This window comes from Pundamilia nyererei, unplaced genomic scaffold (genome assembly GCF_000239375.1).
Source record: "Pundamilia nyererei isolate P.nyererei 1_Seehausen unplaced genomic scaffold, PunNye1.0 scaffold00011, whole genome shotgun sequence".
NCBI classification, from domain to species: domain Eukaryota; kingdom Metazoa; phylum Chordata; class Actinopteri; order Cichliformes; family Cichlidae; genus Pundamilia; species Pundamilia nyererei.
Genome location: NW_005187412.1, coordinates 6,940,457 through 6,966,029, shown reverse-complemented (window position 1 = coordinate 6,966,029; position 25,573 = coordinate 6,940,457). Strand labels below are relative to the sequence as shown.

Sequence of the window (25,573 nt, the reverse complement as noted above, 5' to 3'; positions counted from 1 at the left end):
TTTATTTTTAGTGTTTCCGACCCAATTGTATAGAGCAGAAATGTTTCTTCTTAATGGTCATTAGCATTTAACCGTATCTGGTCAGTCTTACCTCTGGAGGGCAACATCTCCTGGGTCCTGTTAGGCTTTTACAATAAGGCATGCAATATACATACCTGCCTATATCTATAGATAGATACACACATATACACACACACACACACGCACACACACATATTTTTGTACTGTGTATATATATATATATATATATTTTTTTTTTAAATGTTCATCTTTATTTCATGATTTTGTTTTATTTTTAAACAACAATTTCAAGCTTTGCACATAAAAGATTCTGACCACAACAGCCTGTGTTCTGCTTAATATCTTGGCTGCAGGAGGAGCAAAACATCACATATCAGATCCAGCCAATGACTACATATCCCATGACAAGAATCAAAGACATCTGAGAGGAGTTCAAATGGAGATCATGAGACTAAGTGGTGAGAACAGATTTTCTCCATGACCAGAAAGATGTAATCTCTCCTTAGCTAGTTGTGTATCCTTCCCCATCAAAGCCATTTAGCAGTTAGGCCACCCGAGAGAATCAAAATCTAAGATATCAGTGAAATAAAACCTGTGAAAAAACAGTGACACCACAAGAGTGCTCAGTCAAAACCATCAAATTAAGATACAATAATATTGTAAATAATAATTGCTAATAATATTTTTTTTTACAGATTTTTTCCCCCAAACAAAAATAGATTCCTTCCTTTGGTCAAGTAAAAAACAAAAACCCCAAAATGAAAACAATAGTGAAATGTTATTTTCACCAGTCTTATGTTCCTCGTGTTTTTTTTTCCTACAGTCATCCAGGTTCTTGAGGCTCTAAGGCTGCAAAGGAGGTGTCAAGGCAATATGGTTATGGTGCCCCTAGCGCTCCATGCTGCAGCATGCTGGGAGTAGGACTAGAAGAGTAGGAGAGGGGCAGAGGCATTGAAAGAAGACCAACGTGTCCTCAGACAGCAGGTGAAGGTGCATCAGGATCAGGCTCATTGCTGTAGTTGTTGCTGTAGTGGTTCCCACTAGGTGGGTGATTAGGCAGGATATCCAGTTCATCCACTTGGGGGCCAGGGTGCATCACCACCAGCTGATCTTGGGGGATGTCAGCTGCTGCTGCTGCTAGGTTGGTGATCGACTTGGACTTTACGCACTGGAAATCAACATGGCGGCTTTTACCCTCCTCCTTTTCCCAGGACATGCGGATGAAGGGCCTCTGGACGTAGTTGTAAATGACCTCTGGACGACCTCCTGGTCTTTTCTTGACTTTCTCTTTATACGTAGGGTAACCTGTCAGAGAGACAACAACACTAGTGGCTCAGTTTATGCTAACTTTTGTTAACACAGAATACAAAAAAAGCAAACACCAGAAGCGAGGGGCTCACCCTGAACGTGATGTGACTGACCATTTGTTTAAAAGGAATCAATGCATTACCAAGTGTTGGGCTCTAAATGACCTTATTCTAGTTTGATCGACTTCCCACTTTAGGCGTGTCTTTTCAGTCACAGCATTCAAAAACATTCAGGTAGCAGCATGTCTATTGTCTACATCTGGTATGTGAACATAATACTGCACTCCAACTGCATATTAACTTGGGCAGATGTTAAACTGAGTGAACAAAGCAGTTTGGGTACAAAACCATTATATCATTTTATTAAATAAAATATATTTTGTCTCACGCCGACCACAGTTGATTCGTTTGATTCTGACTCTAATAACATCCAGATTGCAAAGAGGCATCTGCTGATAGCTATTTTATGCATTAATTTGCTTGCTGCCAAACAAATCTGTAATTATAAATCTGCAGTATGCAGTGAGTCGTTATATCCTGTACTGTTCATATAGGTCAGACATCTCTCTCCCACTCATGAGAATGGAAAAAAGAAAAAAAGAGAGGACATCAATATTTAATACTGAAAAATTCAGCTCACCTTCAATGCCCAGCCTTATTTTCTTCAGTCCCCGCTCTTTTAAAACTGATTTGGCAACGTCTCGGTTTTCGATATACTTGAAGAATCTGTACAGTTTTGTGCTGTAAATAACTACAAGGAGAAAACAAACAAGGTGGTTTATTGTGCGTCTGTGCTCCGAGATGTGTGCCTACGCTCTGAATTAGTGGGTACTCACTCTGTGAATACTCTTCCCCCATTTGTGGTGGATATTCTTCATCCCAGTCAACCACATCATCATCGGTAAGGACTACAATGTGACATTCCCTCTCTCCGCTCTGGGCGCTGGCCACCATCAGAGGCAGAACCATTTCCTCGAGGTAAAACTCAAATTGACGCCGAGCTCCATCATTGGACAGCTCATGCATCAGGGCACCTGTTAACAAAGAGTGAGACTTTAAATTCAAAATTTCCATCATAAGCATAAACTTTATAAAGTGCACAAAGGTAAGCAAGTAACTCCTGAAACAACTAAAAACAGGCCCTCTGCTCTACTGTCATGCAAGTAGCCTTTATCTTTCACCACAGAGCTATTTCAGAGGTGCCTTCATAAAAACTGAATTCCTAATTAAAATGCTTCTTTCAGATCAGGATACTACTTGTAGTTTTAAGTTCAAACAAATAATTTACAGGTAAGCAAACAACCATTTCCTTGCCTCCATTCCAGCAAAGTACCGCTACAAAATCTTCAGTGCTAATGAAGAAAAGGTCTGTCCAGTCTCGAACCATCAGTTTCAGGCACTATTATGTTGCAGTGCACCGAAAAGCCTTAAAGAACCCACTCAAGATGACCGTGAATCAAATTTGTAGACATATTTACCCCAAAAAGTTGAGGAGGAAAGGAGACGAAATGTCATACATGATATGCAACAAGTTGTGGCCCTGAACTCACTTTCACATGAATAAGGACTATATGGATTTGAGAAATTTTGTTTTTCTATTCATTATAGGCTAAAACTCTAAAAGAAAAAACAAACAAACAAGAAAATAGTAATTAACCAGAATTACCTGCTGACTTAAAAAAAAAATAAAATAAAACATCCTACGTTTTAGACACACGTACAGGGAAAATTGCTTGTTCTTAAAAGCTGTATTTTTCTTTAAAGCCAAAAATCTGAAATCCTCACAGGTTGGTGATTATGATCAATTAGCTGCAATCTTGTTAAGCCTTGCAAAGTGACGAGGCACTGAGCAGTCTCCCTGATCAATGATACTCAGCGCTGCTACTGTTAATGCAACACTAACAGCTTCAGTGTCCCAGAAGAAATACTCACTGAGGTCTCTGCATTTGATGGTGCTGTAGTCGAAGGAGATGCATAGATAGTCACACGCCTCACGCAACTCGGGGATAGAGATTCCATCAGGACAACGGATTATCCCAGATTTGTAGTAATCCTGCCAATTAGAGAGAAATCACAAAGAGAAAATCATTAAAAACACCATTTATCCATCAACTTAAATCATACAATTACAAACAAAATCAAAACCCTTTTGATACAAATGAACCTGGTAACAGAATCTCAGTTTGCTTTCTAACAGCAGTTTCAGAGTTACACATGTTAAAGGAGACTTCCATTACTGAGCCTGTTGAACTGTTATGAGGTGGGTTTTTAGTAGGCCAAAGGTAACATGCAGTTTGGCAGGAAATTAGATGCAGCAGATAACACCATGCAAATGTCAAACTGTGAATTAAAGCTCACATTCAGATCAGTCAGATTTGCTTTGTCATTCCAGCCTCATATACACTTCAGATACCTGAATGGGCTGTAGCAGGTACGCACTGTGTTATAGTTGCAGCAGTGTTTTCTGCAGGGTTGGTTTCTGGTGCATTTTAGATGAATCAGACAACAAAAATGCAGCCTAATCTAATCGTACGTTTCTTAGAACTCACCAACTGCAGCTTTCTCAGTAAACTGCGTACTACTCACTCACCATATCGCAAAGTAAATTCAATTTTCCAACATATATCTACTTAAGAGTTTCAACATGAGCAATCAGTCGCTAATTAGATGTAATGTAGACAGTACAAAACAGCCCATGTTGAGTAATATTCTACCTGAATTATGGGTATTATATAATGTTTATTTATTTATTTTTTAATTTAAAACTACTTTAGTTTAAAACTAGTTTTATTTCAGCACCATCTGTATTATGATCTACTGTTTATATTACTGCTTGATAGTAAACCATAGGAACCAGTACACTACTCTAAATTTCAGGCATTATATGCATTTTTCAATAACACTGCTATACCAGTAAATTAAGTAATTTAAACATGACCCCATCCGTAATGGTCATGCGGATGGGGTGGGGGCTGTATTAATTCAACATCCTGATCATACAGCGCAAATAATTGAAAAAATTAAAAATTCACAAGTCAATATCAATGTAGAAAAAACAAAAACAAAAAAATATTCAACACTAATAACTGCACATTTGTTTTGGGTCATCTCTGGCCGCATTGAACTTTGATAGACTTTCACAGCAGAGGCTCAGACAACTCCTCACACACACGGGGATCCAGGTAAGGAAAATTTAGTGTGTCGCTCAAGGCTAACAGGTGTTATATGTCCCACAAAGATTGGAAGAACACATCCCAGTGGGAGTTTTATTCACAATTTCCTTCTACATTCTGCTGTGGAAGCATTAATGAGCAAATGCTGATATATTTAAAAATTGTGACATCAGAGATTGGTGTTACATCTTATACAAAAGCAATAAAGGCAGCCTGTTAAGAACTGACTTTATAGCCCTGTGTAAAATATTTAAGTTTGGTTAAAAGAGCAAGGAAGTAGATTTTTGTTGACTTGATTGTGTTATTTTATTTATTTATGATACATTTTCAGAGCTTTTTAAGCCTCCGTTGTGATTCGACAGTAAAGAGAAGATGAGAAAGACCAGGGGAAGTAGATGGCCTTAGGGCAGATTGTTTGGGTTGCCTACTCTACCCAGTGAGCTAAAATGATCCCACGATAGCTTAATATCTTTTAATAATAATGCGACACAGATAAAATTATTCAGCATAAGTGTGTATCCAACATTTACCTCACAATTATTTATGCATACAAGGATTACGTAAAAGAGAAACTAACCAGAATTGCTCTGAAAACTGTTGAGCTAATCCCCTCAGCCACTTCGTACTCCCCTTTCTCGTTGGGTCGTGTGAAATTATGTTCTCTTCCAGATCCAAACATTCTGTGCAAAAGAAACTTTGATTTATTCCCCCCAACTCACAGATCAATACTTATATGCGTGAATATTTAATTTTTATTTAAGTTTCAGTTGTTACAGCTATGATGACTAAAGACAAGGATAACGAGGATTAAAATATACTTTACCTGCCCAACATGGTATTGGGCTGTGCAGTGAAGATAGAAGGATCCACTACAAAGCGTGTGTTGTCAACAATCAGAGTGACTCTCTCTGAGGTCCGAATGTTTCGGTTTCCAACTGTGCCACCGGCTCCCCCTTCCTTAGGATTCTCATAGACAAAAACCATTTCTCCAGCTGCCAAGCTTTTGAAAGTGCCCTCGGTGCTGGACAAGCTACTGTTGCGACTGCTCACCACCCCACTACTGCTGGAACCGCTGGGTGAGACTCTCTGAGGCCGCGGACTACTGGGCCTCGATGACGAGCCGCCATCTCGATCACGATCTAGGCGGGCGGGCGGAATGAATCACCATGGAGAAATCATCTTTGGTTTTAATGTCCAAATCAAAGATCAAAATCCAGATAGAAAAAAAGTGCCGAGTTTGTAGTAACATTTTAGTTTGCAGCTAAGATTTGTAAAATAATTTTGTATTTCTTTGCAATATACACATTGTATATATACACAAGGTCCCACTCATAACATTTGACATGTAGGCAGTCAAACTTCTCGGTCTTGGTCTAAACACAGGTGGATAAGCATTGCCTTGATCTGCTCACAGCCAAAAGCAGGAGACCTAAACCATGTCTGAGCTGCAAGTTGATAAATTTGGTCAGCTGTTTAACAGAGCTTGCCAAAAGCTGCAGAACTCCAACATGACACCCATATAAGCCGTCTATTCTTTCCACGCACACTCACCACTGTTGTGCTGGCGGGTGGGTGATGTGACGTTGCGAATGCAAGGGGTAAGCTGGCCTTCTCTCTCATGCGAGGAGTCCCTGGAGCGATCGCTGGAGCGGCGGCGGTCACGTGAGCGGTCACAGCCCCCGCTGGCACCATGTAAGCTCATCTTCCTATGTTCTTCCTTCACTTGAGACGTACGGGCTTGGCTGCTGCTTTTGAAACACAAAAGCATGTGTAATGCACCTCCTCCCTTTCTCAAGGCCAGAGGATATTGGTATTTCATAGTTTTATGACGCACAATGTGGAACACATTTCACTCAACATGGCTGTCACAGCTTTTGGCTTAGGTCATTTGCCCTACAAACAACTGTAATAGTGCCAACAAGCTTCATAAAGACATTTAAAACTAACCACCAGACCAACCAGACCAACCAGATTCTACTTTAATAAAACAGTAACAAGCCGCACATTGTGTATTGCAGTCAAATATAGATACTATTACCTTTGATATTTAATTTGAAAGAAAATCAAATCAGAGTTTTGACATGCTTATTTTATGTTTATTTAGAAATTTCATTTCTAAATAAACAGTATGAGCAGTTATAAATAAAAGTAGATTAAAATTCAAATGGGAAAAAGACACAATAGAGCTAACCATTAATTTCTCAAAGACCAAATCTTCTTAGTGTTTAAAAAAAACAACAATCAGAGAAAGAATAAAATTCACAATTAGAAGCAGAGCTACAGGATAAAAAAAAAAGGAAAGGGAAAAAAGAAAAAAAAAGTTTTGTTTAACCTTTTAGCCATTCACAGATACATCCCAATCCTGGGGCTGAGCATACACTTGCAGAGCTTTCCTGCATACCAAAAATGTTGGCCTTCCAACAATGGAAAATCCCAAGGCCAGTGTTGAAAATGTTTTAAATTACTGTTTAAATATACTCAAGCTTGAGTTTCATTTTGCTCACCAAATTTCCAGAAATAACCAAGAAATTCATAGGCATGTATGAAGTTAGTTAATACCAAGTCACTGTCATAACTATATACCTAAAGTGCTACAGGAAACATGCCTTCAAAAGGTAGGTGACTAAATTATAAAGCAGATAAAGATAAGGCTGGCAGATGAGTTAACAAGAAAGTAAGGAAAGGCTACACAGAGCTCCATGTGGTCATCACGAACACGTTATACTTCAGTAAATATTCACTTAACATCCATCAATCCATCTTCATCCGGGGCCGGGACAGGGCAGCAGCCTAAGGAGAGAAGCCCAGACCTGGCAGGGAGAGGGAACTCATTCCCGACCCACCCGGAGTGGGCACTCCACCCTTTTCCGGCTGAGAACTATGGCCTCAGATTTGGAGGTGCTGATCCTCATTCCCGCTGCTTCACACTTGGCTGGGAACCGTTCCAGTGCGAGCTGGAGGCCTTCACCCGATGAAGCCAACAGAACCACATCATCCGCGAAAAGCAGAGATGAGATTCTGAGGCCACCGTAGTGAAAGCCCTCCGCCACTTGGCTGCGCCTAGAATTCCTGTCCATAAAAATTATGAACAGAATTGGTGACAAAGGGCAGCCCTGGCGGAGCCCATCACCCACCGGGAACGACTCCGACTTATTGCCGGCAATGCGAACCAAGCTCTTGCAACGGTTGTATAGGGATCGAATGGCCCGTAGCAACGGGCCAGACACCCCATACTCCCGCAGAACCTCCCACAGGACTCCCCGAGGGACACGGTCGAATGCCTTCTCCAAGTCCACAAAACACATGTAGACTGGTTGGGCAAACTCCCATGCACCCTCAAGTATCCTTGAGAGGATAAAGAGCTGGTCCAGTGTTCCGCGACCAGGACAAAAACCGCATTGTTCCTCCTGTATCAGAGGTTCAACTAGCAGACAAACTCTCCTTTCCAGCACCCTGGCATAGACTTTCCCAGGGAGGCTGAGGAATGTGATCCCACTGTAGTTTGAACACACCCTCCGGTCCCCCTTCTTAAAGATGGGGACCACCACCCCGGTCTGCCAGTCCAGGGGTACTGCCCCTGATCTCCACGCAACATTGTAGAGGCGTGTCAACCAGGACAGCCCTACAACGTCCAGAGCCTTCAGGAATTTGGGGCGGACCTCATCAACACCAGGGGCTCTGCCACCAAGGAGTTGTTTAACTGCCTCAGTGTCCTCGCCTCCGGAAATTGGCGGGTCATTCCCCTCATCCCCAGACTCTGCTTCCTCCTCAGAAGACGTGTCAGTGGGATTAAGGAGGTCCTCAAAGTATTCCTTCCACCGCCTGACAATTTTCTCAGTCGAAGTCAGCAGCGCTCCGCCAGCACTATACACAGTGCAGGTAGAGCACCGCTTTCCTCTCCTGAGACGCCTGACGGTTTGCTAGAATCTCTTCGAGGCAGTCCAAAAGTCTTTTTTCCTCCCACACCCGAGTTTTGCTTCAGCCACTGCCCGAGCCGCATTCCGCTTGGCCTGTCGATACCTGTCGGCTGTCTCCGGAGTCCCACAGGCTTACCAAGAGCGATAGATCTCCTTCTTCAGCCTGGTGGCTCCCCTCACCTCTGGTGTTATTCACTTAACATCACAGATAAATATGTGAAAGATAAGTGAAAAGTAAGTTTGAGCCTTTGGGCAATCTCAAACCCATGGGAAGTCAACTCCATCACATTTCCATATATTGAAAACGTTAAATACTGCCATAAACAGGCAATATTATTTGATTTTCAAAAATTTTCTCAGTGGACTAACACTTCTCTCCAGTATCACGCAATCATTGAGTTACAGGGAAAGTGCTAGGCCAAATTTATATTCATAGGGGTTACGCCTATGAGTTAATACAAAGCAGGACGGATGCAAAAGATACACATAAGCAAACCGATACTTTCTCTTGTGATATCCCTAGAACAGGGCGTATGTGACTGTTGCTGTGAACTTTACAACTCCATATATTTTCACCTGGCTCACCTTGAATGCCTGCAGAGTTTGCGCGGTCGGCTCGCTGTTTTTCGTTCCCAGTTTTCTGTATCACTGGAGTTGCTGTCATATGACGGCAGACGAGCTGCCATCACCCGGACAGGGGGTAGCCCGATCTGGATCTTTCACCGTTCATAATCTGTTCGACAAATGGCGAAATCAACAAGTCAGTTTAATTCCCTGGTCAGCCTCGTGTAAAATCCACAGGTAGCTGCTGTCGGTTAATAAAAAAGCTAGGTTGTGCAGCCAAGCTTGAGTTGAACAAAGATTGATTGTCAGTTTTATCGCTGTTATCAAATTAAACGTTGTCGACGTTGCTGTGAGACGACTTTGCTATTTTAGCATAGCTAGCTAGTTAGCTAACTAGCATTAGCAGTATTACCAGCGGTACGTTACAACAATATCAGAACAAACTTCCGAGACGCAGAATGGCTAGTAAACATGCTCCAAGAGTGTCCACAGACATGATTTGATACCGTGAGATACAGGAAAGATATACAGAAAAAACAGCTACCTAGCTGGCTACGGTTTCCGCTGCAGTATAATCCCACTTGCTCGCCAGCTAACCAGTCATCTCCTTTCAAAACACTCACCCAGCTGACGTACGACGTGACGACCGTTAACGGCTCGACGTGCTGACGCACTTAAAACTACATTTCAAAGTCATTGCTACGCTCGCCGATCAAACGTGTCTCAAAAGTTAAAGAGTTGAAAAATTTAATGTACTACAGGTGACTGACCTGTTTTCAGTAGGTAATAGAAGAAGTTTTTCTTTTTCTTCAAAAAAGTCAAAAGAAAGATGACCGAGTCCCTCAAGTGTCGCGATATGTTGCGTGTGCGATTGCTTTTTTTTTTTTTTTTTTTTTTTTTAAAGTTTCCTTTATTCATGAAAAAAAATCCAAAATGTGAAGATACTAGTACCGATATTTGTAAGCCTATAAAAGACAAAATGAACCATGGAGAAAAGGAAAGGAAAGGAAATATGAAATAAGGTACAAAACAAATAAATAAAAGTAAATAAATAAATATATGTTTTCATGTACATGTAACTCAGCTTATGTGGAGAACTGACAGCAGATATTGAAGAATGTAATTGCATTTATAATTAAAATACCCATTAACATGTGCATTAATTTATTATATAATAAATATAGCACTATTTTAGACTCTATAATCAGCAGTTCCCACTGATTAGCACTGAACTGATCTGTCTACTATGGAAGCTTATTTCTTCAACTAATGATTTTTTTCTATCCATATATCAAAATTTCAAGTTAGTATCTCGAAATTTTGAATTACATAATACAGAATTTTAACCTCCCCAGACTTGAAATTTTGAGATAATTACTTACTTTCAACTTTGCTCTGCCTGGCAGATTTTGTTTTTAATTATTTTTTATTTATTCAACTTTAGTGGTGGAAAGAAGCTTCCATATTCCATTGTGCACAGTTTGAGGTAAAACTGCAGAATATAACAAAAAAAATGATTAAAGATTAATTAAAACTAGGAGTAAACACAAAGTGTTGATAAATCTAACCAGGTATCAGTTCAGCCTACAGTTATGCTATGGTAACAAACAATGTTAAATAAATAACAAAATTAGGTTAAGTTGTAGGTAGTCTCATATCATAGTGGTGCTTTGTCCAATTAATTTAAAGGCCTCTAACTGGATGTGAAAAAAACACCGCACACTAGCAAATCTTTGCAGAAGACATTTTTATTTTAAAGTATTAATATATAGATAATAGTTATAGTAGTAGCAAAGTCGCTTTTTCAAAGTAAATGCAGGGTCATAGCAAGGGTGCTTGTCAATTAGCCAGATCAACTCTTTAGGACATGACTGGAGGACAGAGCAACACAACAGCCGAACAGGATACATATCAGAGCTTATCTATGTCTTATCCATCAATCATAACATCTCTCTGCTTTGCCTTTATTCGACACAAGTCAAACAGCCTGTTATGATTTGCAAACAATACACACACACACACACACACACACACACACACACACACACACACACACACACACACACACAGTATACAAGGCTGGAAAAGTCTGAATATGATGATATGATGCAATGTGTGCAGCCATAAAACTGGCAATATCACCATCGGTCAGTAAAATCACCTTAAAAAAATTAAAGTGGGACTAGACATCAACTGAATTCTAATCTTTAGGACTGAAAATTGATGATCTTGTCTTATGACTTTTTATCAAGTATTTCTAGAATAATTTTCGTGTATGGCCACTCAAAACATCAATCAATTCTGTAATCTGACAGATATATTACACTTTTTTGCAAATTTTAAAGAACATTACTTAGTGTGAGTTATTCCTGCGCCAAGAATATGTTAAACATTGTGTAATGTATTGTATGTAAAGCCATGTATGTAATCTATGTAAAGTCAAGCTAGCGAACGCAATCCAGAAATTGCTGACACAAAAGGCATGTAGGTTGAGTTGTCGTATAGGTTACATCTCACAAAGTTACCCAGTAAAAGTGATCAATACCTGACAGTAAGAATGAAGTACAGCAGTTCAAAGAGAGATCAGAGAGGTTCTGCAGAGCACTTTAGAGAAATTTGTTGTAGAAAGTTAAAGCAGGGGTAAAAATCACCAGCAGAAAATCTGACTCAGTCCTCAGGAGATCATGTTAGTGACTATAAGAGGACTGGCTGAAAAACATACAGTATAACTCCTGAAAGTCATTACATAAAGGCATACATATGATGCGCATGTAAGAAGCACACACAAGAAATGTAAGACTAGCCATCTTATTGGTCCTTTACAATATGCAGTAAACAACATTTGTAAATAGTGATGTGTATGGTGTGGAGAGTAGGAGGACATTTTAAAACCTTTTCTTCCCCAGACGGCCTGAGATATTGACTGTAGTACTTGTAATCCTACTGATATGACATTAAAACAGAATGTAAAAAAAGGGAAAAAAAGAGGGAAAACATTTATCAGACAAGAAAAAAATAAAAAATAAAATAGAATTAAAAATAAAATAAAAAACACAATAAAAGCATAAATAAATCAATAAATAATCTGACAAAATTTTAAAATAAGTTAAGAACAATAAGAAAAAAAACATCTAAAATAACTCTTGGAAAAATAGTCAGATTCTTCAGTAATGCATGGGGATTTTGTTTCATAAGATATACTGAACATTAAATCACTTGAATTTGCATATTTTGTATAACTTTTTTAGATTTTTGATCCAAAAACATCATATTGAAAAAGATTTTTTATAGTTCTTGCTTTTCCATGTAGTGGTTTAGAGCTGGCCACAATAATTCCCTTCAACTTTTCCTGAAGCCAGTCTTGCCTTTCTCCTACTTGTTTGTGTTCTCGAACATTGTGCATAAGCTGCACCTCACTGACAGTCCTCTTTCTGCACAAACAGAAAACACACATAGTCAACTCAAGGAAGAATTACAGGATCAGTTAATTATTTAAGCTAATTGTGCATTATTAATTTTCATTCCAAAGATGATATTTCACTGTAGAAAGTTTAAGAGTTTACCTCAGTGGTTTAGCCTCTGTGTGGATGCTCCAGAGGAGGATTACCAGAACCAACATTTCCAAGAACCTCAGTGAAAACATGTCGATTAACTGAAGCAAATTAAACTATTAGTTAGACGAGGTATTTTCTACGTATATTTTCAAAAATATATATGTATATTACAGCCATCTATTTAAAGACATATTCATTGGTCGTTCTTACCAGGTCTGGTGTCCTTCTATCCAAGAAATAGTGCGTCAGAGCTGGTAGTTAGAGGACTCTATCCGTCTGGGAAAGAAGTCAAACTTGTTGATCAGTCTTTCGTGTTAGGAAGGCGCTCTCCTTTATATACAGTGTAGCCCTCCCCTGGTCATCAATGAGCCATTTTCACTGTTGATGTTGATGTCACTTTTCCAGTGCATCAATGCGAACAGGCATCTGCATGACACCACCTCCACCACAATTCACTACTAACACATCTTTCAACACCTCTGTAAAGGGGCCTGCTTGTCACACTGGTTTTGAACATGCTCCATTTTCACCCTTCATCCCGAATCATTTTTGTTATGACATACAGGCTATGTGCATACACTTTAGCAAGCAAATCTCTTTATTGGTTAGTATATCTCTAACAGTATATGCCTCATGCAGCAGGACTGCAGTGAAAACATATACTCTCTAAAATGGCAATAACTGTCAAGCTTAATTTATTAGCAGTGCAACTTATTTTATGGTTCATCTCATGCAAGCTCTAAAGTTTGCAGAAAGGTGTAACTGCATCAGGCCGCAGACATAAAGCATTCAGTGTTGCCGATTAATATAATGTTAATATAATCTCTGAGCTCTCTGACGTGACGGATTGACTGAATACCTACAGATCTAGTTCTTCTGTTCTTTCAAGACTTGCTAGTAGCAATAGAGCATGTTAAAAGTAGCTTGCATCAGCTAAGGAGATCATATATTTTCATCTTCATCAAGAGTATAGAACCACTGATTTTTTATTTATTTATTTATTTATTTATTTTTTGCATTTTATGTGAGAAACCCCCCCCCCATATCTGTAAAATTTATTTTTGAGAATTATGAGTTCTCAAAATGTTCTTTAATGAAAGAAATTTGTTGCAGATGCTTGCATAAAGCTGCTGTAGGAGTGTAGATTCTACAGTGGTTGCATATAAAGCTTTACTCATGATATCAAAGTGGACCGGACATTTGAAAAACATACAATTAACATCCTGTTAAATATGTAGCATCACACTTTGTGAGGTATGGGTTATGGATAACCTTGTCATGGTGTCACAAGCTGCATTAGGTAACCGTGAAAGATGTTTTCTAAATGTGGCAAAGGAATGGCAATGTCATGACTGACAGAATAGGTGTTGCAAAAGGACCTATAGCTTTCTGTCATTTAATTTTCCAGCAAAATTTAATCTATACAGGGTGTATTAACCAATCTGAACACTTTTAAATGATATTATTTTCTGGAGTGACAGGCTGCATTTCTTACAATTTAAAGGAATTCCTTTCTTTCAAAAAGCATTAATGATTAATTGACTTGTATAATGTGGCAATAGTGCCACATTCTAAAGCCGAAGGTTGGTTTGGTTGTATTACACTAGAATGATCAGAATTGCAATTATAGCACATATTACTACAGCCTAATTAATAAAGTGTCAGCTGTACTGCAAAGTCTCAAAGACTGACTAGAGACAAAACTGACATATCACAGAAATTAAAAAGTGAATTTACAACAGGCCAGTATACCTGGCTCAAGTACATGTTTTGCCATATACATCTCTGTCAGCTCTCTGCAACATGCTGTAAAACAGCACTAGGAACCACCTGTGCTTTCAACTGGGCTAGATTTTTTGCACACGTGTAGTATACTCAACCAAGCTTCCCCCATTACTTCATGTGGTCACAATGTGAGCCATCTAAGTTATGGTATGCTGCCAGGGTGCAAGAAGACATGACAGGGATTGATGGGAAGAATTGCATGCAAATCATTAACTTGGGTCACCCCCATGTGACAAAGAAAGCAACATACATAAAATGACTCATCTCTTTGAACTACAGTATATTTAGCCGTGTTGGCCGTAAATAGGCCTAACATTTTGGTTCTTAACAAACTTTCATTGAATTTTAAGAGGCTATATTTGTCATACCCTGAGTTCAGGTGTAAGTTGGTGATATTTAAGAAGGAAATACAATTAATTAAAATAACACAAGCCAGTGCACAGGGTATATTGATTTTTGATAGACCTAGCAGAGGGCAGATTCATTTCACTGGCCTCTATATTGTGTGTTTAAAGGTATGGAAGGACACCCAGGCCATATAAGCGCTCCCTGACTTCTATAAATGGACCTACTTTTTTCATGAAATGAGGTCACCTCACTCAACGATATCATGTAACGAAACAGGATATATTTAGATGCTTGACATCATCCCAGCTTTGCTTTTGAAGCCAAACAAATGCATAGAATGCATATTTTATTCATACCGATTGGATAACAATTTATAGCCTATGAAGTGGGCAGAGTCTAATGCTGCAATAAATCTTTCAGATGCGTGTCCATCCAAGTCTTTCTGGAGCAGCTCAGCAGTTTATTTGCCAAACCAAATGTTTTTTCCCTTCATGAAGCAGGTTTGCAGGGATACGCCAGTCGTGTCAGTGCCATTTTATGTGGATTCCCACACTCACATCAATCAATCACAGAGCTTTGCAATGTCCATTTGACTACTCAGCACAGGTGGTGGTGGTGTCAAATTAGTAGTCAGTATCTCCTAACCGACTGAACACACAGTATGGCCTACAAAGAAAGAGCCCACCTGGATCAGGTTGGCAGCAAACTGGTCAGTTTTTTCCCCCTGTTATTATCATTATCATTGATGTTTTTGTCACAGCAAGCAAAGTTATGATAAGTAGAAAATTTCACATTAGCTTATAACAATATATTTTGAAACAGTTTTAGTTGGCTGTACTATTCCATTTAATACAAATACTAAATCCGTGTGTATATGATTATGATAATCCAAACTCTACCTGGAAATGTTTTGGAAAGTCTTTGCGTTCAGCTTGAATTTAAATAAAGTTTAGAAGTTTATGCTTTGTGCACTAAACATCATGACGATTCAGGGTAATACCGTGTTAATACCAAATTAAAATAACTGATTAAAAAAGATATTAATCAAAAGAAATTTAGATAGAAAAGGACAAACGACAAGAGGCACAGAAAGCAGAGTCTGATTCTGCTCAGTGATAATTTTTTGTAAGACTTTTATGTATCCAGAGGAAATCTGATTCTGTTTTGCTTATGCTCTGCTGGTTATTCACACAGTAATACTTTCAAACCTGGGAGGTTTCCAAACAGTAGAACTTTATATAAAGCAGCATCAGAGGAGTCGACTTCTTAACAATCACAGTACTTTTTTTTTTTTTTTTTTAAATTTCTGGGTATTATATGTGCAGTTTAACCTAAAGTAAAAAAATATTTAACCATTCAGTATTTTGTCTTGGATTTGTTGTTATTTAATATCAAAGCAGTATGCAAGTCGTGTCATAGTAACCTCAATTGCTGCAATGTTATTTTGGTTGTGAAAGTTACTATGAAAACAGTGGTTTCCTCACAGCTGCTCATTATAAGTTTAGATTTCTTCCACAAGAGGTCACTGTGATCCAGCAGTTCAGTCAGGCAGACCAAAATCCACTGTAATCCTCTTTAATTACATTATCAGAAGAGCTTTCTGTAACAGCTTTGATAACCAGTATTATCACCAAGTTTATAGTTTTTAGTTAAGTATGAGATTGAAAAAACAGTTTTTGATGCACAATATTTGAAAGCAGTGAAAGGGGTGATAAAAATATGAAAACAGGAGGTTTCAGTCTGATATTAACAAAGAAAAAAACAACAACAGCACAAATACCACAAAATAAGAAATGACCCAAATGTAGTCAGCTGCAATTACCTTGTGAAAACACGCCTTACACTTCATTGCTTGTTTACCAATTATCTAAAGTTTATATTAGTGTGACTTTTGGTAAAATACCTGCCCAACCTTCATTGGCATTTTGTGCAGAATTTACATGAAATTAATTTCTCTGAGTTTATTGATAAGCCAGTCTAATAACATGCAAAACTGACAGTTTTGTTTAATCTAACCAATAAAATGCTTTTATCAGCCTTTTCATCTTAAATACACAAACAGGTCCTTCTGGGACATGATGAGGGAAATGAGGCAGGTGAGAAAAACGAGATCAATTTCAGAAGAGACTGTCATGTGGGTTAAGCAGAGTGTGCTGCTGTGCGTACTGTGTATATCAGCAATGTTGTCTGTGGTAAAAAGGTGCAAAGAATTTAAAGCACAAAACATTGTTATTCCCACCCACTATGAGTCCAAAAGAAAGAAGCGTCCTGCTGGGATTACCTGGTTGTTTCCAACAATTTGTTGTCTGAACATTCGTCGGTATGAGACGATTGTGGAAGTGAGAATGTATTAGAAACTCTGTGTAAAGTGCATAAATATATGAGTGATTTCACGGCGCCACAGTGTGTATTTTATTATATGCGCCCTTGTTGGTCTCACTTTGTTTCCCCGTACACACTCCTTTGGGCTTCTTACATTTTGTGCTACATAGTGCTTCCTGTAGCTTTGTTTTCACAGCATACATTGTGGAAACTGCTTGCATTAAAATTTATGTTTGTACCTTAAAATTTATTTTCTTTCCTTAGTAGTTTAGTGGAAAAAGGGACAAATTGCATCATAACAGCAAGATGCACCACTGTTCTTGTTAAGACTATGAAGGTTTCTAGTGTAAATTCAGTATGAACGTGCAATTACATAAAAACGCCTCTTCTGTGAGTTACAGGTGACCAATAACACTAATGCATCTTTTTGTCAGCGAGGCTGTGAATACATGAAGACAGCTCCACTTCCACATAAAAGGAAAAACAATATTTAAGTTACTGAATCATCTACTTTAAAAGATTATACAAATCAATAAAAAATAACCTTCCATACCAAATAGAAACTGTTGGCTACAGAGCAGGTAAATTCACTTTGGTTTAGATTTAAATATATATTTACTGGTCTGACAGCCCACCACTTCTTCACCAAGCTGATTCATATTTCAGCTTGGAGCCATGCCACCTACATGTGACCTTGATAATGATAATGTATACTGACTCAAACTGAGTCACTGCTGTGCAAGCAAAATGTCAGAGTTGGCTCACTAACCCACTTTCCCTGCTGTGTGAGATAAGGAGGCGTTGGAGCTTCTGAACTCCACTTGGACACTGCTTGGAAAAACTGCCTTTGGAGCAGGTGGCCAGGGGGCCAAAACAGAGCCACCAAAGGGTCAGGAAGACTTTTAAAAGCAGAAATTGCAGAGAACTTCAGCATTATTAAATAAAATGCACTACTATACCTTCATTTCCACAGAGGATGCCAGTGTTACTACACAGGGGGTCTCAGCTTCTCATCTCCACTGTGACGCATACGTTTTAATAGACCTGTAATGACAACTATTGAGTGTGTAAAAAATAGATATTGTTAAAATATGATTTATTCTTGTTGATCACCTGTTTTGTAAGTGAGTGAGCGGCTCATTGAATTTGAACATTGCCTTCATCGGTGTGGCTCGCTTGAGATCAAATTTGTCCGTTTGTGGCTCATGAGCTAAAATAAGTTTGACACTCCTGCTGTAGAGCCTGCAGCTATCCACGGGATGAGGTACTGCTTCATGCGTATTATTATTAACCACATACTGTATGCTGGTGTTTATGAATTTCATTTTTATTTTGATCAACTGAGCAGAAGTATGCTGTCAAAGTCACTGAGCTGATCATTAACTGGAACGGTTCAGAATGATTCAGCATTTACTGAATCACCTAGAAGAGTCACTCCTTTCTAGTTTTAAACTGTTTCTAATAAAAAGAAGCTTAATTTTGCTCTATACGACTCTACTGTCCTATCAAACTATTAATAGGCTACTACCTAAGACATAAACTGTGAGATTAAGCCATCCCAGGGAAGAAAAAGGCAAAGAAAATGTAGTAATTTTATTTCAATTAGCCTACTCACTCACCCATAGTTATAATCACTGCTGCTGTTATAGTAAGATCATTTATCTGGGGTTAACGCTGACCTCTAATTGAGTTGGAATCTGGGAAATGTCGCCATAGTGTTGCTGATACTAGCTAATATTATTCACCTCTTATTGCAGTCAGTGCTATGCTGCTCTCCACCTGATCTGCAAGCTCTGCCGATGAGCTCTCATTACTTTGAGTGAAGAAACTCTGTGCATCAGTACACACAGGCTAGCCAGGAGGAAGGTTATTATGTAAAAGAGACACATTAGGAGAATTATATGACAACCACAGGGACTGTATATAAAAGATGGATGTTGATTCCAGTTTGAGAAATGGAGGTCGGGGGATCCTCTGGTTCAAAAAAGTATAGAAGTAAATGTGAAACTGGGACCCCACTAAACAGCTGATGAATTTATAAACTCAACTGTTGGTTTCAAGTTATACCAAATTCAACATGATATTCAATTTGTAAATTATGTAAATTATTAATAATTACCCCAATATCTAATGAACACTCTAAACACCTAAATTTTATAAAAAGTCAATTATACATTTTAATTTAACCTCCTAAGACCCGAACTCTCTCATGGCATGCATTTTTAATTTCTCTTTGCTATTTGGGCTGATTGGGACCTGATGAATGTAAAAACAAAGAATTACCTGTTTTTTGGGGGGTGTTTTGTTCCTGATTTTCATTTCTGAGAAAAATAAGATCCACATCAGAGGACATTCTTTTTAAATTTCGATAGAACAGTGGCAGCATAATGTCCTCGTAAGTGGATCTCAAGCCCTTGTAGAGCAAAACTTTGTATTTTGGTCTAGACAACCAATCACTTATTTCATATTAATTTCTTTCTAATTATCCTTTTTGCCTCCTTTTGTTCATTTGGCTCATCCACACTGCTCTCTCCTATCTAACCTCCACCTCATCTGAAGCCTCATCTTCTGAATTGAAGTCAGGATTTTAACATATAAAAACATCCATAAACATAGTTAATTATTACTGATAGTGTCGCACTTGTCCTCTGATAAACAGCTTGATTACATATTTGCTAATTGCTGAAGCCTGACAATGTTAGATCCACTGCAGTAAAAGTTTCATTTACATCTGGCTAACAGTAGCAAAAAAGCAGCTCTTGTCAACACAAAAGTTCACGGTATCCTCAATTATTTACTCAGTGTCATTGTCATTGGAAAATTAAACTATTGTGATTTATTTAATGACACATTTTTTTAAATTACTTCTGATGTAGACTTTATTATTTCTCCATCCATTTTCTTCTGCTTGTCCAATTCAGGGTTGCAGGCTGGACCTATCCCAGCCACCTTGGGGAGAGAGGCTGGGTGCACCCTGGACAGGTTACCAGTCTGTTGTAGGACTAACAGAGAAAGACAGACAGCCATGCACATTCACATTAACACACTCACATGTTGTTATTATTCAGGCAGTTTAAAATAGTGTGTACAGCCTCTGTCATGGGGAACTACATAACAGCAGGGGTAAAGTTGCAAACAGCAGGGGTTGATTAGAGTCAAAAAAGAGGATAAAGCAGGGTGGGCTTCAGGGTGTCAGCTCCATCCCTCAAGCATTAGTTTCTTTATTATTACCCAGAGGGAGGAAAAAGCAACATATGACTACCTACCAGAGTCTACCTATGCATGCAGTGCTTTGTCAGTCAGAACCTTTTCTCACTTTTACATCCAGTTAAAAACAAACAAACAAACAAACAAAAAAATCAAGCAACTAAAACTTATAAACTTAGGTCTTTCTAAAGCCAAGGAGGAAAAATGAAGAGGTTGGGTTGCTGATAGGATTGCTAATAGCGGTTGAGAAATGGCTCAGGTAATGTGCCTAATGTAAACATATACTAATTTCACAATGCCGTGAACTGAAATTAGATCAGAATATATGTTTTCCTTTTTGCACCTGTGTGGTAATTTTTACCACCTCCCATATTTTCATTTTTTTTACAAGTATGAAACAAACAGTGGATTTGGACATTTCTGACACTCTTTCTGTGTTAAAACAAATAAAAGGTCTCTCAGGAAAAATCCGAAATGCTTGTTTTTGTCTCCACTGGTTGCAAAGAAGTTTCAGTGTCTGACTGACAGCAGCTGGCAGGTTGCCAGAGTATTACACACTGAAAAATAAGAGACCAAAATAAACAACAAAGCAAACGAGTAAAAACAAACATGCAAAGTTAACTGTTATTTGTGGCATTGAACAGAAAGGGGCCACAGCAGCATCTAACATGTGAGTGACATTCACACGCTGTTTAATGCGCTGCAGCTGAGCAGCAAATTAGCTGTCTGGCCTTGAAATGTTGAAGTCTAAAAATATTTTGTTGTTGTTTATTGCCATAAATGTGCGCTATGTAAAATAACAGCTTACCTCCTTCACATTTACAAGTAGCGGTAAAAACACACACACACACACCCACACACACACGCACACACACACACACACACACACACACACGCGCGCACGCACATCCTCATCTTCATTTTTTAATTTTTAATCTCCTCCTTGTCATGGTAGAGGCGGTCTGGGGGCCTTTTCTAGGGTTGAGCGGATCGATCCAAATGTGGATAGTATTGATACCAGCGCTGGTATTGGATACTAGTAGACTGGATCTAGAGTGATTGAACTGATATTTTGTTTATCTCATCCTCTAAGCTTACCCCCTCTAAGTTCAGTGCATTGTTCACATTCATCAGAAAGTAGACATGTCTGTGCAAACAAAACTCCTCTCATGCAGGACCACTTTGCTCCGCTCCCTCCTCGGTGCTGTGTTGTGTCTAGTTGACCTGTGATCGAGTGACTCAGCAGCACTGAGTAGTGACATGCTCCAATGAGTCAGAAAGTGTAGCATTGTGTAGAAGTACTCAATAGGTTTAAATGAAGTAACTGCAAACAGTGATGAGTGCTGGAAGGAAATTCTTTGCTGTGGCAAAATCATTGACTTGTATAAAGACATGAAAGAGCGTTGTCCCGGAACAAGCAGGAAATGAAATGAAGAGAGGAGGAAGTGAATCCCTCAGACAGACACACACCCTCAACACAGAGACGGAGGTCACAGTCCTTTCAGAGAGGCAATGAATATCCAGGAAGCTGACATAGTAGTGAAAGTAATGTTTAATAACTGATGTTGGTTCTTCAGCTTTAGTTCATTTGAATGTGTTATTGGTCATCATAGTTGTGGTCGTTGAATACGTTCAGATTTGGAAAACTGATGATGATTCATCTCATAAATCATCTCACACACTATCCCCTACATAAGCTGCCTTTGTAAGTTAAAAGTATTGGTATTGGCAATAGTGGCTCTATATTTTGTTGCTATTGGATTGATACCAAAAACGGCAGTATCACACACTGCTAGCCTTTTCCTTTCTCTCTCTCCTCTCAGGTGGAGTTGTGGGCTGGCTCTTCTCTCTGGGCACACCTGATGGGGGAAGCTCTGTTTTTTCCAGGCTTCAGTCGTCACACTTGTTTCTCATCTCTTCACCAATGAGCAGTACTTAAAGACCGGCTTGTGCCTGCACTTGCTGCCAGATTGGCGTTGCCTCAGCGGGGTGACGCCTCCTGTGAAAGGACAGCTGGAATTTCCTCTTTGCCATTTTTGTGTTGCTGTGGACTTTCCTGAACTCAACTCTTGCCACTCAGACCTTTCCCCACAAACCTGCCACAAAAGGAATTCTCACAGTCCGCTTACCTGCAAACTCTCCCCCGACTCCTCTGCCTTTCAGTGATCCCTCCACAGTGTGTTGATAAAGGTAATCAAGTAAACTTTCAGCTCCACTTTTCTTCAGAAATAAGGAATCATTCTGGTGCACTCACCTTTGGCTGAATCTTACTCTTGTTTCAGTGTTTTTAGTGCATCCCCACTGTTTTCCTGTAACCAAGACACTTACCTGCACAATTATCTGCAGCCTTTCCCAACGTTTTTAACTTCCAAGTTCCTGTAAATAAACCTTTTAAAGCTGGTACAGTCAACGTATTAAATGCACAAAAATAACAACAAAGGAAAAGAAAACTAAGGAAAAATTACTGAGGCTTTGCTTAAAATGAAAAACAATGTTTTAGCATTCATTGCCCAAAAAGAGAAAATGCATATTTTAGTAAGTTAGTATATTTAATGTTTGAAAATAATTTGGGGTGTGATTTTGTATTTCCACATTGAATATGAATTTTGCCTGTAAAAATTCTGTTCAAATTTGCACTCAGACACAATGAGTCAGACACTTACTATGTGTAATACAGCTGATTCCATTTTTTTTTTTACATGTTTATCGTTGGATAATTCACACACCAACTATCATGTTGAATTATTTGATTTGTGAGTTCCAATTTTAGCAGCGTTGTCTGACAATGTTTGGTGGGCACGCTCTTCTGTTTACTCTTCTAAACCGAACAAAGCTGAAAACAGATGCACGCTTGTGTGTGATTCATCACTCGAAGCAGTGCTTGATCAATTGAACGTTTATGAATTTTAAAGTGCACACATTTGATACTCTGAGCGCATTTCCTCTTTAAATAAACAGAGTTTTCCCGCAAACGGCGTGTGGAGCACACCTCACTTGTAAATATTTGAGTCAGTGCTTCGGAAAAATTACCCAAATTTGGTCTGAACAAAATTTCCCTGTTTGATGTCTTGGGAGGGGGGCAGGGGGGTGAAGTTGCAGAATGAGAACCTGACAGATCTTTTTCAATGGGAGAGGAAAATTCTTCTTTCCAGCCAATGAATATTTAATGCAGAGAAAGGTTTCTTAATAAAATACTGTGCAGGCCAGTCAAAGACATGTTGGGCCAAGAGTGTCTTGGGGGAGCTTCTGTTGCTGTGAAAGGAAAATATCAGCCTGTGAATACTAAAAGGGACAATAACAAAGCAGGGAAAGACAGGGAGAAAAAAGAGTGAGGGGAGACTCTTGTGCATTTTTATGTGTAAAGCCTGAAGTCTAATCAGTTCTGAAAGAGGATAAATTTGCTTATTTTAAGTAAATATTAATTTCTGATGACTCATAATGTATAGCTCAAAAGGTTCTCATTCAGCTGTCGTGTAATACAATACGTGATGAAAAACAAGTATGGCTAGCAGCTTGGGTTGAGCTACAGTTTCAAAGATATGTGAACGAACACTGAAACACACTAAGGGCACTTTACTGGAGATAAATAACAGTCTTAGAGTTCAGCAAAGGTTTGGGAGGCCGAAGTCACACGATCGCTGTGGATATGACACAATGCCACACTACAGATTGGAAAAACAAAACCAACCAACAAACAAAACCAAAATAAAACCCTGGCACTACCCACTGTGACTCAAGATGTAAAAATCATAGTGGTTGTAAAAACCTGAAGACAATTAATATGACTTGTTTTGATTCTGTGTATAAATGTATAATACCCAGTCTTCTGAAAAGCCAAGCACAGTCTTACTGCTTCTATAGGAATTAAGACGGTAAATAGTAGCCAGGTGCTGATAATCAAATGCATTTGATTAATTACTTATCAGAAACAGAAGTTCAGGTAGCTTGCTGGTCTGGAGCTTTCAGATATGTGTAAACAGAATGCCACAATCTTCCCAGGAGTGGATGTATCGGCACACCCAATTCACCCAATGTCAGACCACAAATTGCTTGAGAAACTGTAACCCCCCCCCCCAAAAAAAACCACAACCCAAAAACCAAAAAACAACCCAAGAGCTACATTCCAGACTATGCAGGGCTCAGCACTAGAAAAGGACAGATTATTGTTTGGAAGAATTTCCTGGAGAGACCTTTTCTCTAAAAAAGAAAATTGCTGCACATCTTAGCTTTGCAAAGCTGTATTCGAACAAACCACAAGAGTTCAGGAGCAATGTCTTTTTGACAGAGGAGATGAATGCCTCGTTCGTTGGTGAAAACGAAACACAGCATATGAACACAAACAACTCACAATAACAGTCAACCATGGAGGTCGAGGGATGATGATTTGGGCTTGTTTTGCAGCCACATCACTTGAGCAGTTTGCAGTTATTGCGTCAACCAACTCCTCTGTACACCAAAATATTCTAGAGTCACTGTGAGACATCTATCCAATAACTAAAGCTTTGCCCAAACTGAGTCATGCAACAGAACATTGATCCCAAGCACAGCAGGTATAGAACCTAGGTGGTGCAATATCCCAGTCAAAGTCCAGATCTCAACCTCAGGAAAATGATTTAGTGGGAACTTTAAGAGAGCTGTACATAAAGGTGTGCCTGCAAACTTTAATGAGTTGATACAGAAACTGAATACTCCAAGTTGTGGCTCCTAAAGGTGGCTCCACAAGCTACTCTATCATGGGATGTACTTTGCTTTTCACAGGACTGCATAGAATCCTGTAATAACTTATTTTATTTACTCCAACCCGACTATGTGATTAAAAAAACTAAATGAAGGAAAATCTGATTATCACAGTCGCTGGCTTTTCAGCTTTAATGCGTGACTGGTACAGAGAAGCTATGCATGAAAAGCAGATTGCTTAGGAAGTTGAGTGCTTTGTTGTGCAGTGGGTGCCCTAAGTGCTCAGCGGAAGCTGACTGAATAATTTTTATGCTCCATGTTAAAACTGCCTTCAAGCTGTCACAGACAGACAGCAGGTCAAATCAGGGGTAAAAAGGTCATAGACTGCCTGATGTCTGCTGTGCTTTGGCATTATTTATGATAATTTATTTATATTTATAATGTAGCAATGCATGCCTGCGGACTTGTTTTCATACCGTGACTTTCCAGAGTGTGTTGAGGGGTAAATAAACAGGTTCCAATAGACCTGATGATTAGCCTTAAATTGAGATATGCTGAGCGTTAATTAAAGGAGATGCATTTTCCTAATTGAACATACAGAGATGTATTTTCACATGTGACATATAATCAGAGACACCAAACATACACACTATGTCTTGAATTGTGTTACATTAATTTATTTCAGAGTGCTAATGGCA

The 25,573-nt window shown here is 38.9% G+C and overlaps 2 protein-coding genes across 3 annotated transcripts; both read right to left on the bottom strand.

The window, feature by feature from the left end:
- Window positions 1-270: 270 nt before the first annotated feature.
- On the bottom strand, window positions 271-9,661 carry btbd10b (BTB (POZ) domain containing 10b). 2 transcript variants are annotated; one of them, XM_005724348.1, is made up of 9 exons: window positions 9,606-9,661; window positions 9,004-9,151; window positions 6,053-6,249; window positions 5,325-5,640; window positions 5,079-5,181; window positions 3,261-3,381; window positions 2,165-2,362; window positions 1,969-2,079; window positions 271-1,326 (listed from the first exon to the last, which is right to left on the bottom strand). In XM_005724348.1, exons 2-9 carry the CDS (start codon window positions 9,102-9,104, stop codon window positions 995-997), a joined length of 1,479 nt encoding a protein of 492 aa, XP_005724405.1. In that variant the 5' UTR covers window positions 9,105-9,151; window positions 9,606-9,661; the 3' UTR covers window positions 271-994. The 2 variants fall into 2 exon arrangements, with proteins under 2 accessions (XP_005724405.1, XP_005724404.1); XM_005724347.1 differs by lacking the exon at window positions 9,606-9,661 and adding an exon at window positions 9,527-9,598.
- On the bottom strand, window positions 9,104-12,828 carry pth1b (parathyroid hormone 1b). The gene is made up of 4 exons (XM_005724370.1): window positions 12,747-12,828; window positions 12,546-12,634; window positions 12,281-12,413; window positions 9,104-9,151 (listed from the first exon to the last, which is right to left on the bottom strand). Exons 2-4 carry the CDS (start codon window positions 12,623-12,625, stop codon window positions 9,104-9,106), a joined length of 261 nt encoding a protein of 86 aa, XP_005724427.1. The 5' UTR covers window positions 12,626-12,634; window positions 12,747-12,828.
- Between the last annotated feature and the right edge of the window lie 12,745 nt (window positions 12,829-25,573).

Excerpts from the sequence above, each read along its gene's own strand:
- btbd10b (XM_005724348.1), bottom strand. The coding sequence starts at position 9,104 with ATGGCAGCTCGTCTGCCGTCATATGACAGCAACTCCAGTGATACAGAA. Across the intron at positions 5,641-6,052 it reads CACCCGCCAGCACAACAGTG|ATCGTGATCGAGATGGCGGC; the intron begins GTGAGTGTGCGT and ends CCGCCCGCCTAG. Across the intron at positions 2,080-2,164 it reads GGGGGAAGAGTATTCACAGA|TTATTTACAGCACAAAACTG; the intron begins GTGAGTACCCAC and ends TTCTCCTTGTAG.
- pth1b (XM_005724370.1), bottom strand. The coding sequence starts at position 12,625 with ATGTTTTCACTGAGGTTCTTGGAAATGTTGGTTCTGGTAATCCTCCTC. Across the intron at positions 12,414-12,545 it reads ACAGAGGCTAAACCACTGAG|AAAGAGGACTGTCAGTGAGG; the intron begins GTAAACTCTTAA and ends CTGTTTGTGCAG. Across the intron at positions 9,152-12,280 it reads CTAAACCACTACATGGAAAA|ATTATGAACGGTGAAAGATC; the intron begins GCAAGAACTATA and ends TTTGTCGAACAG.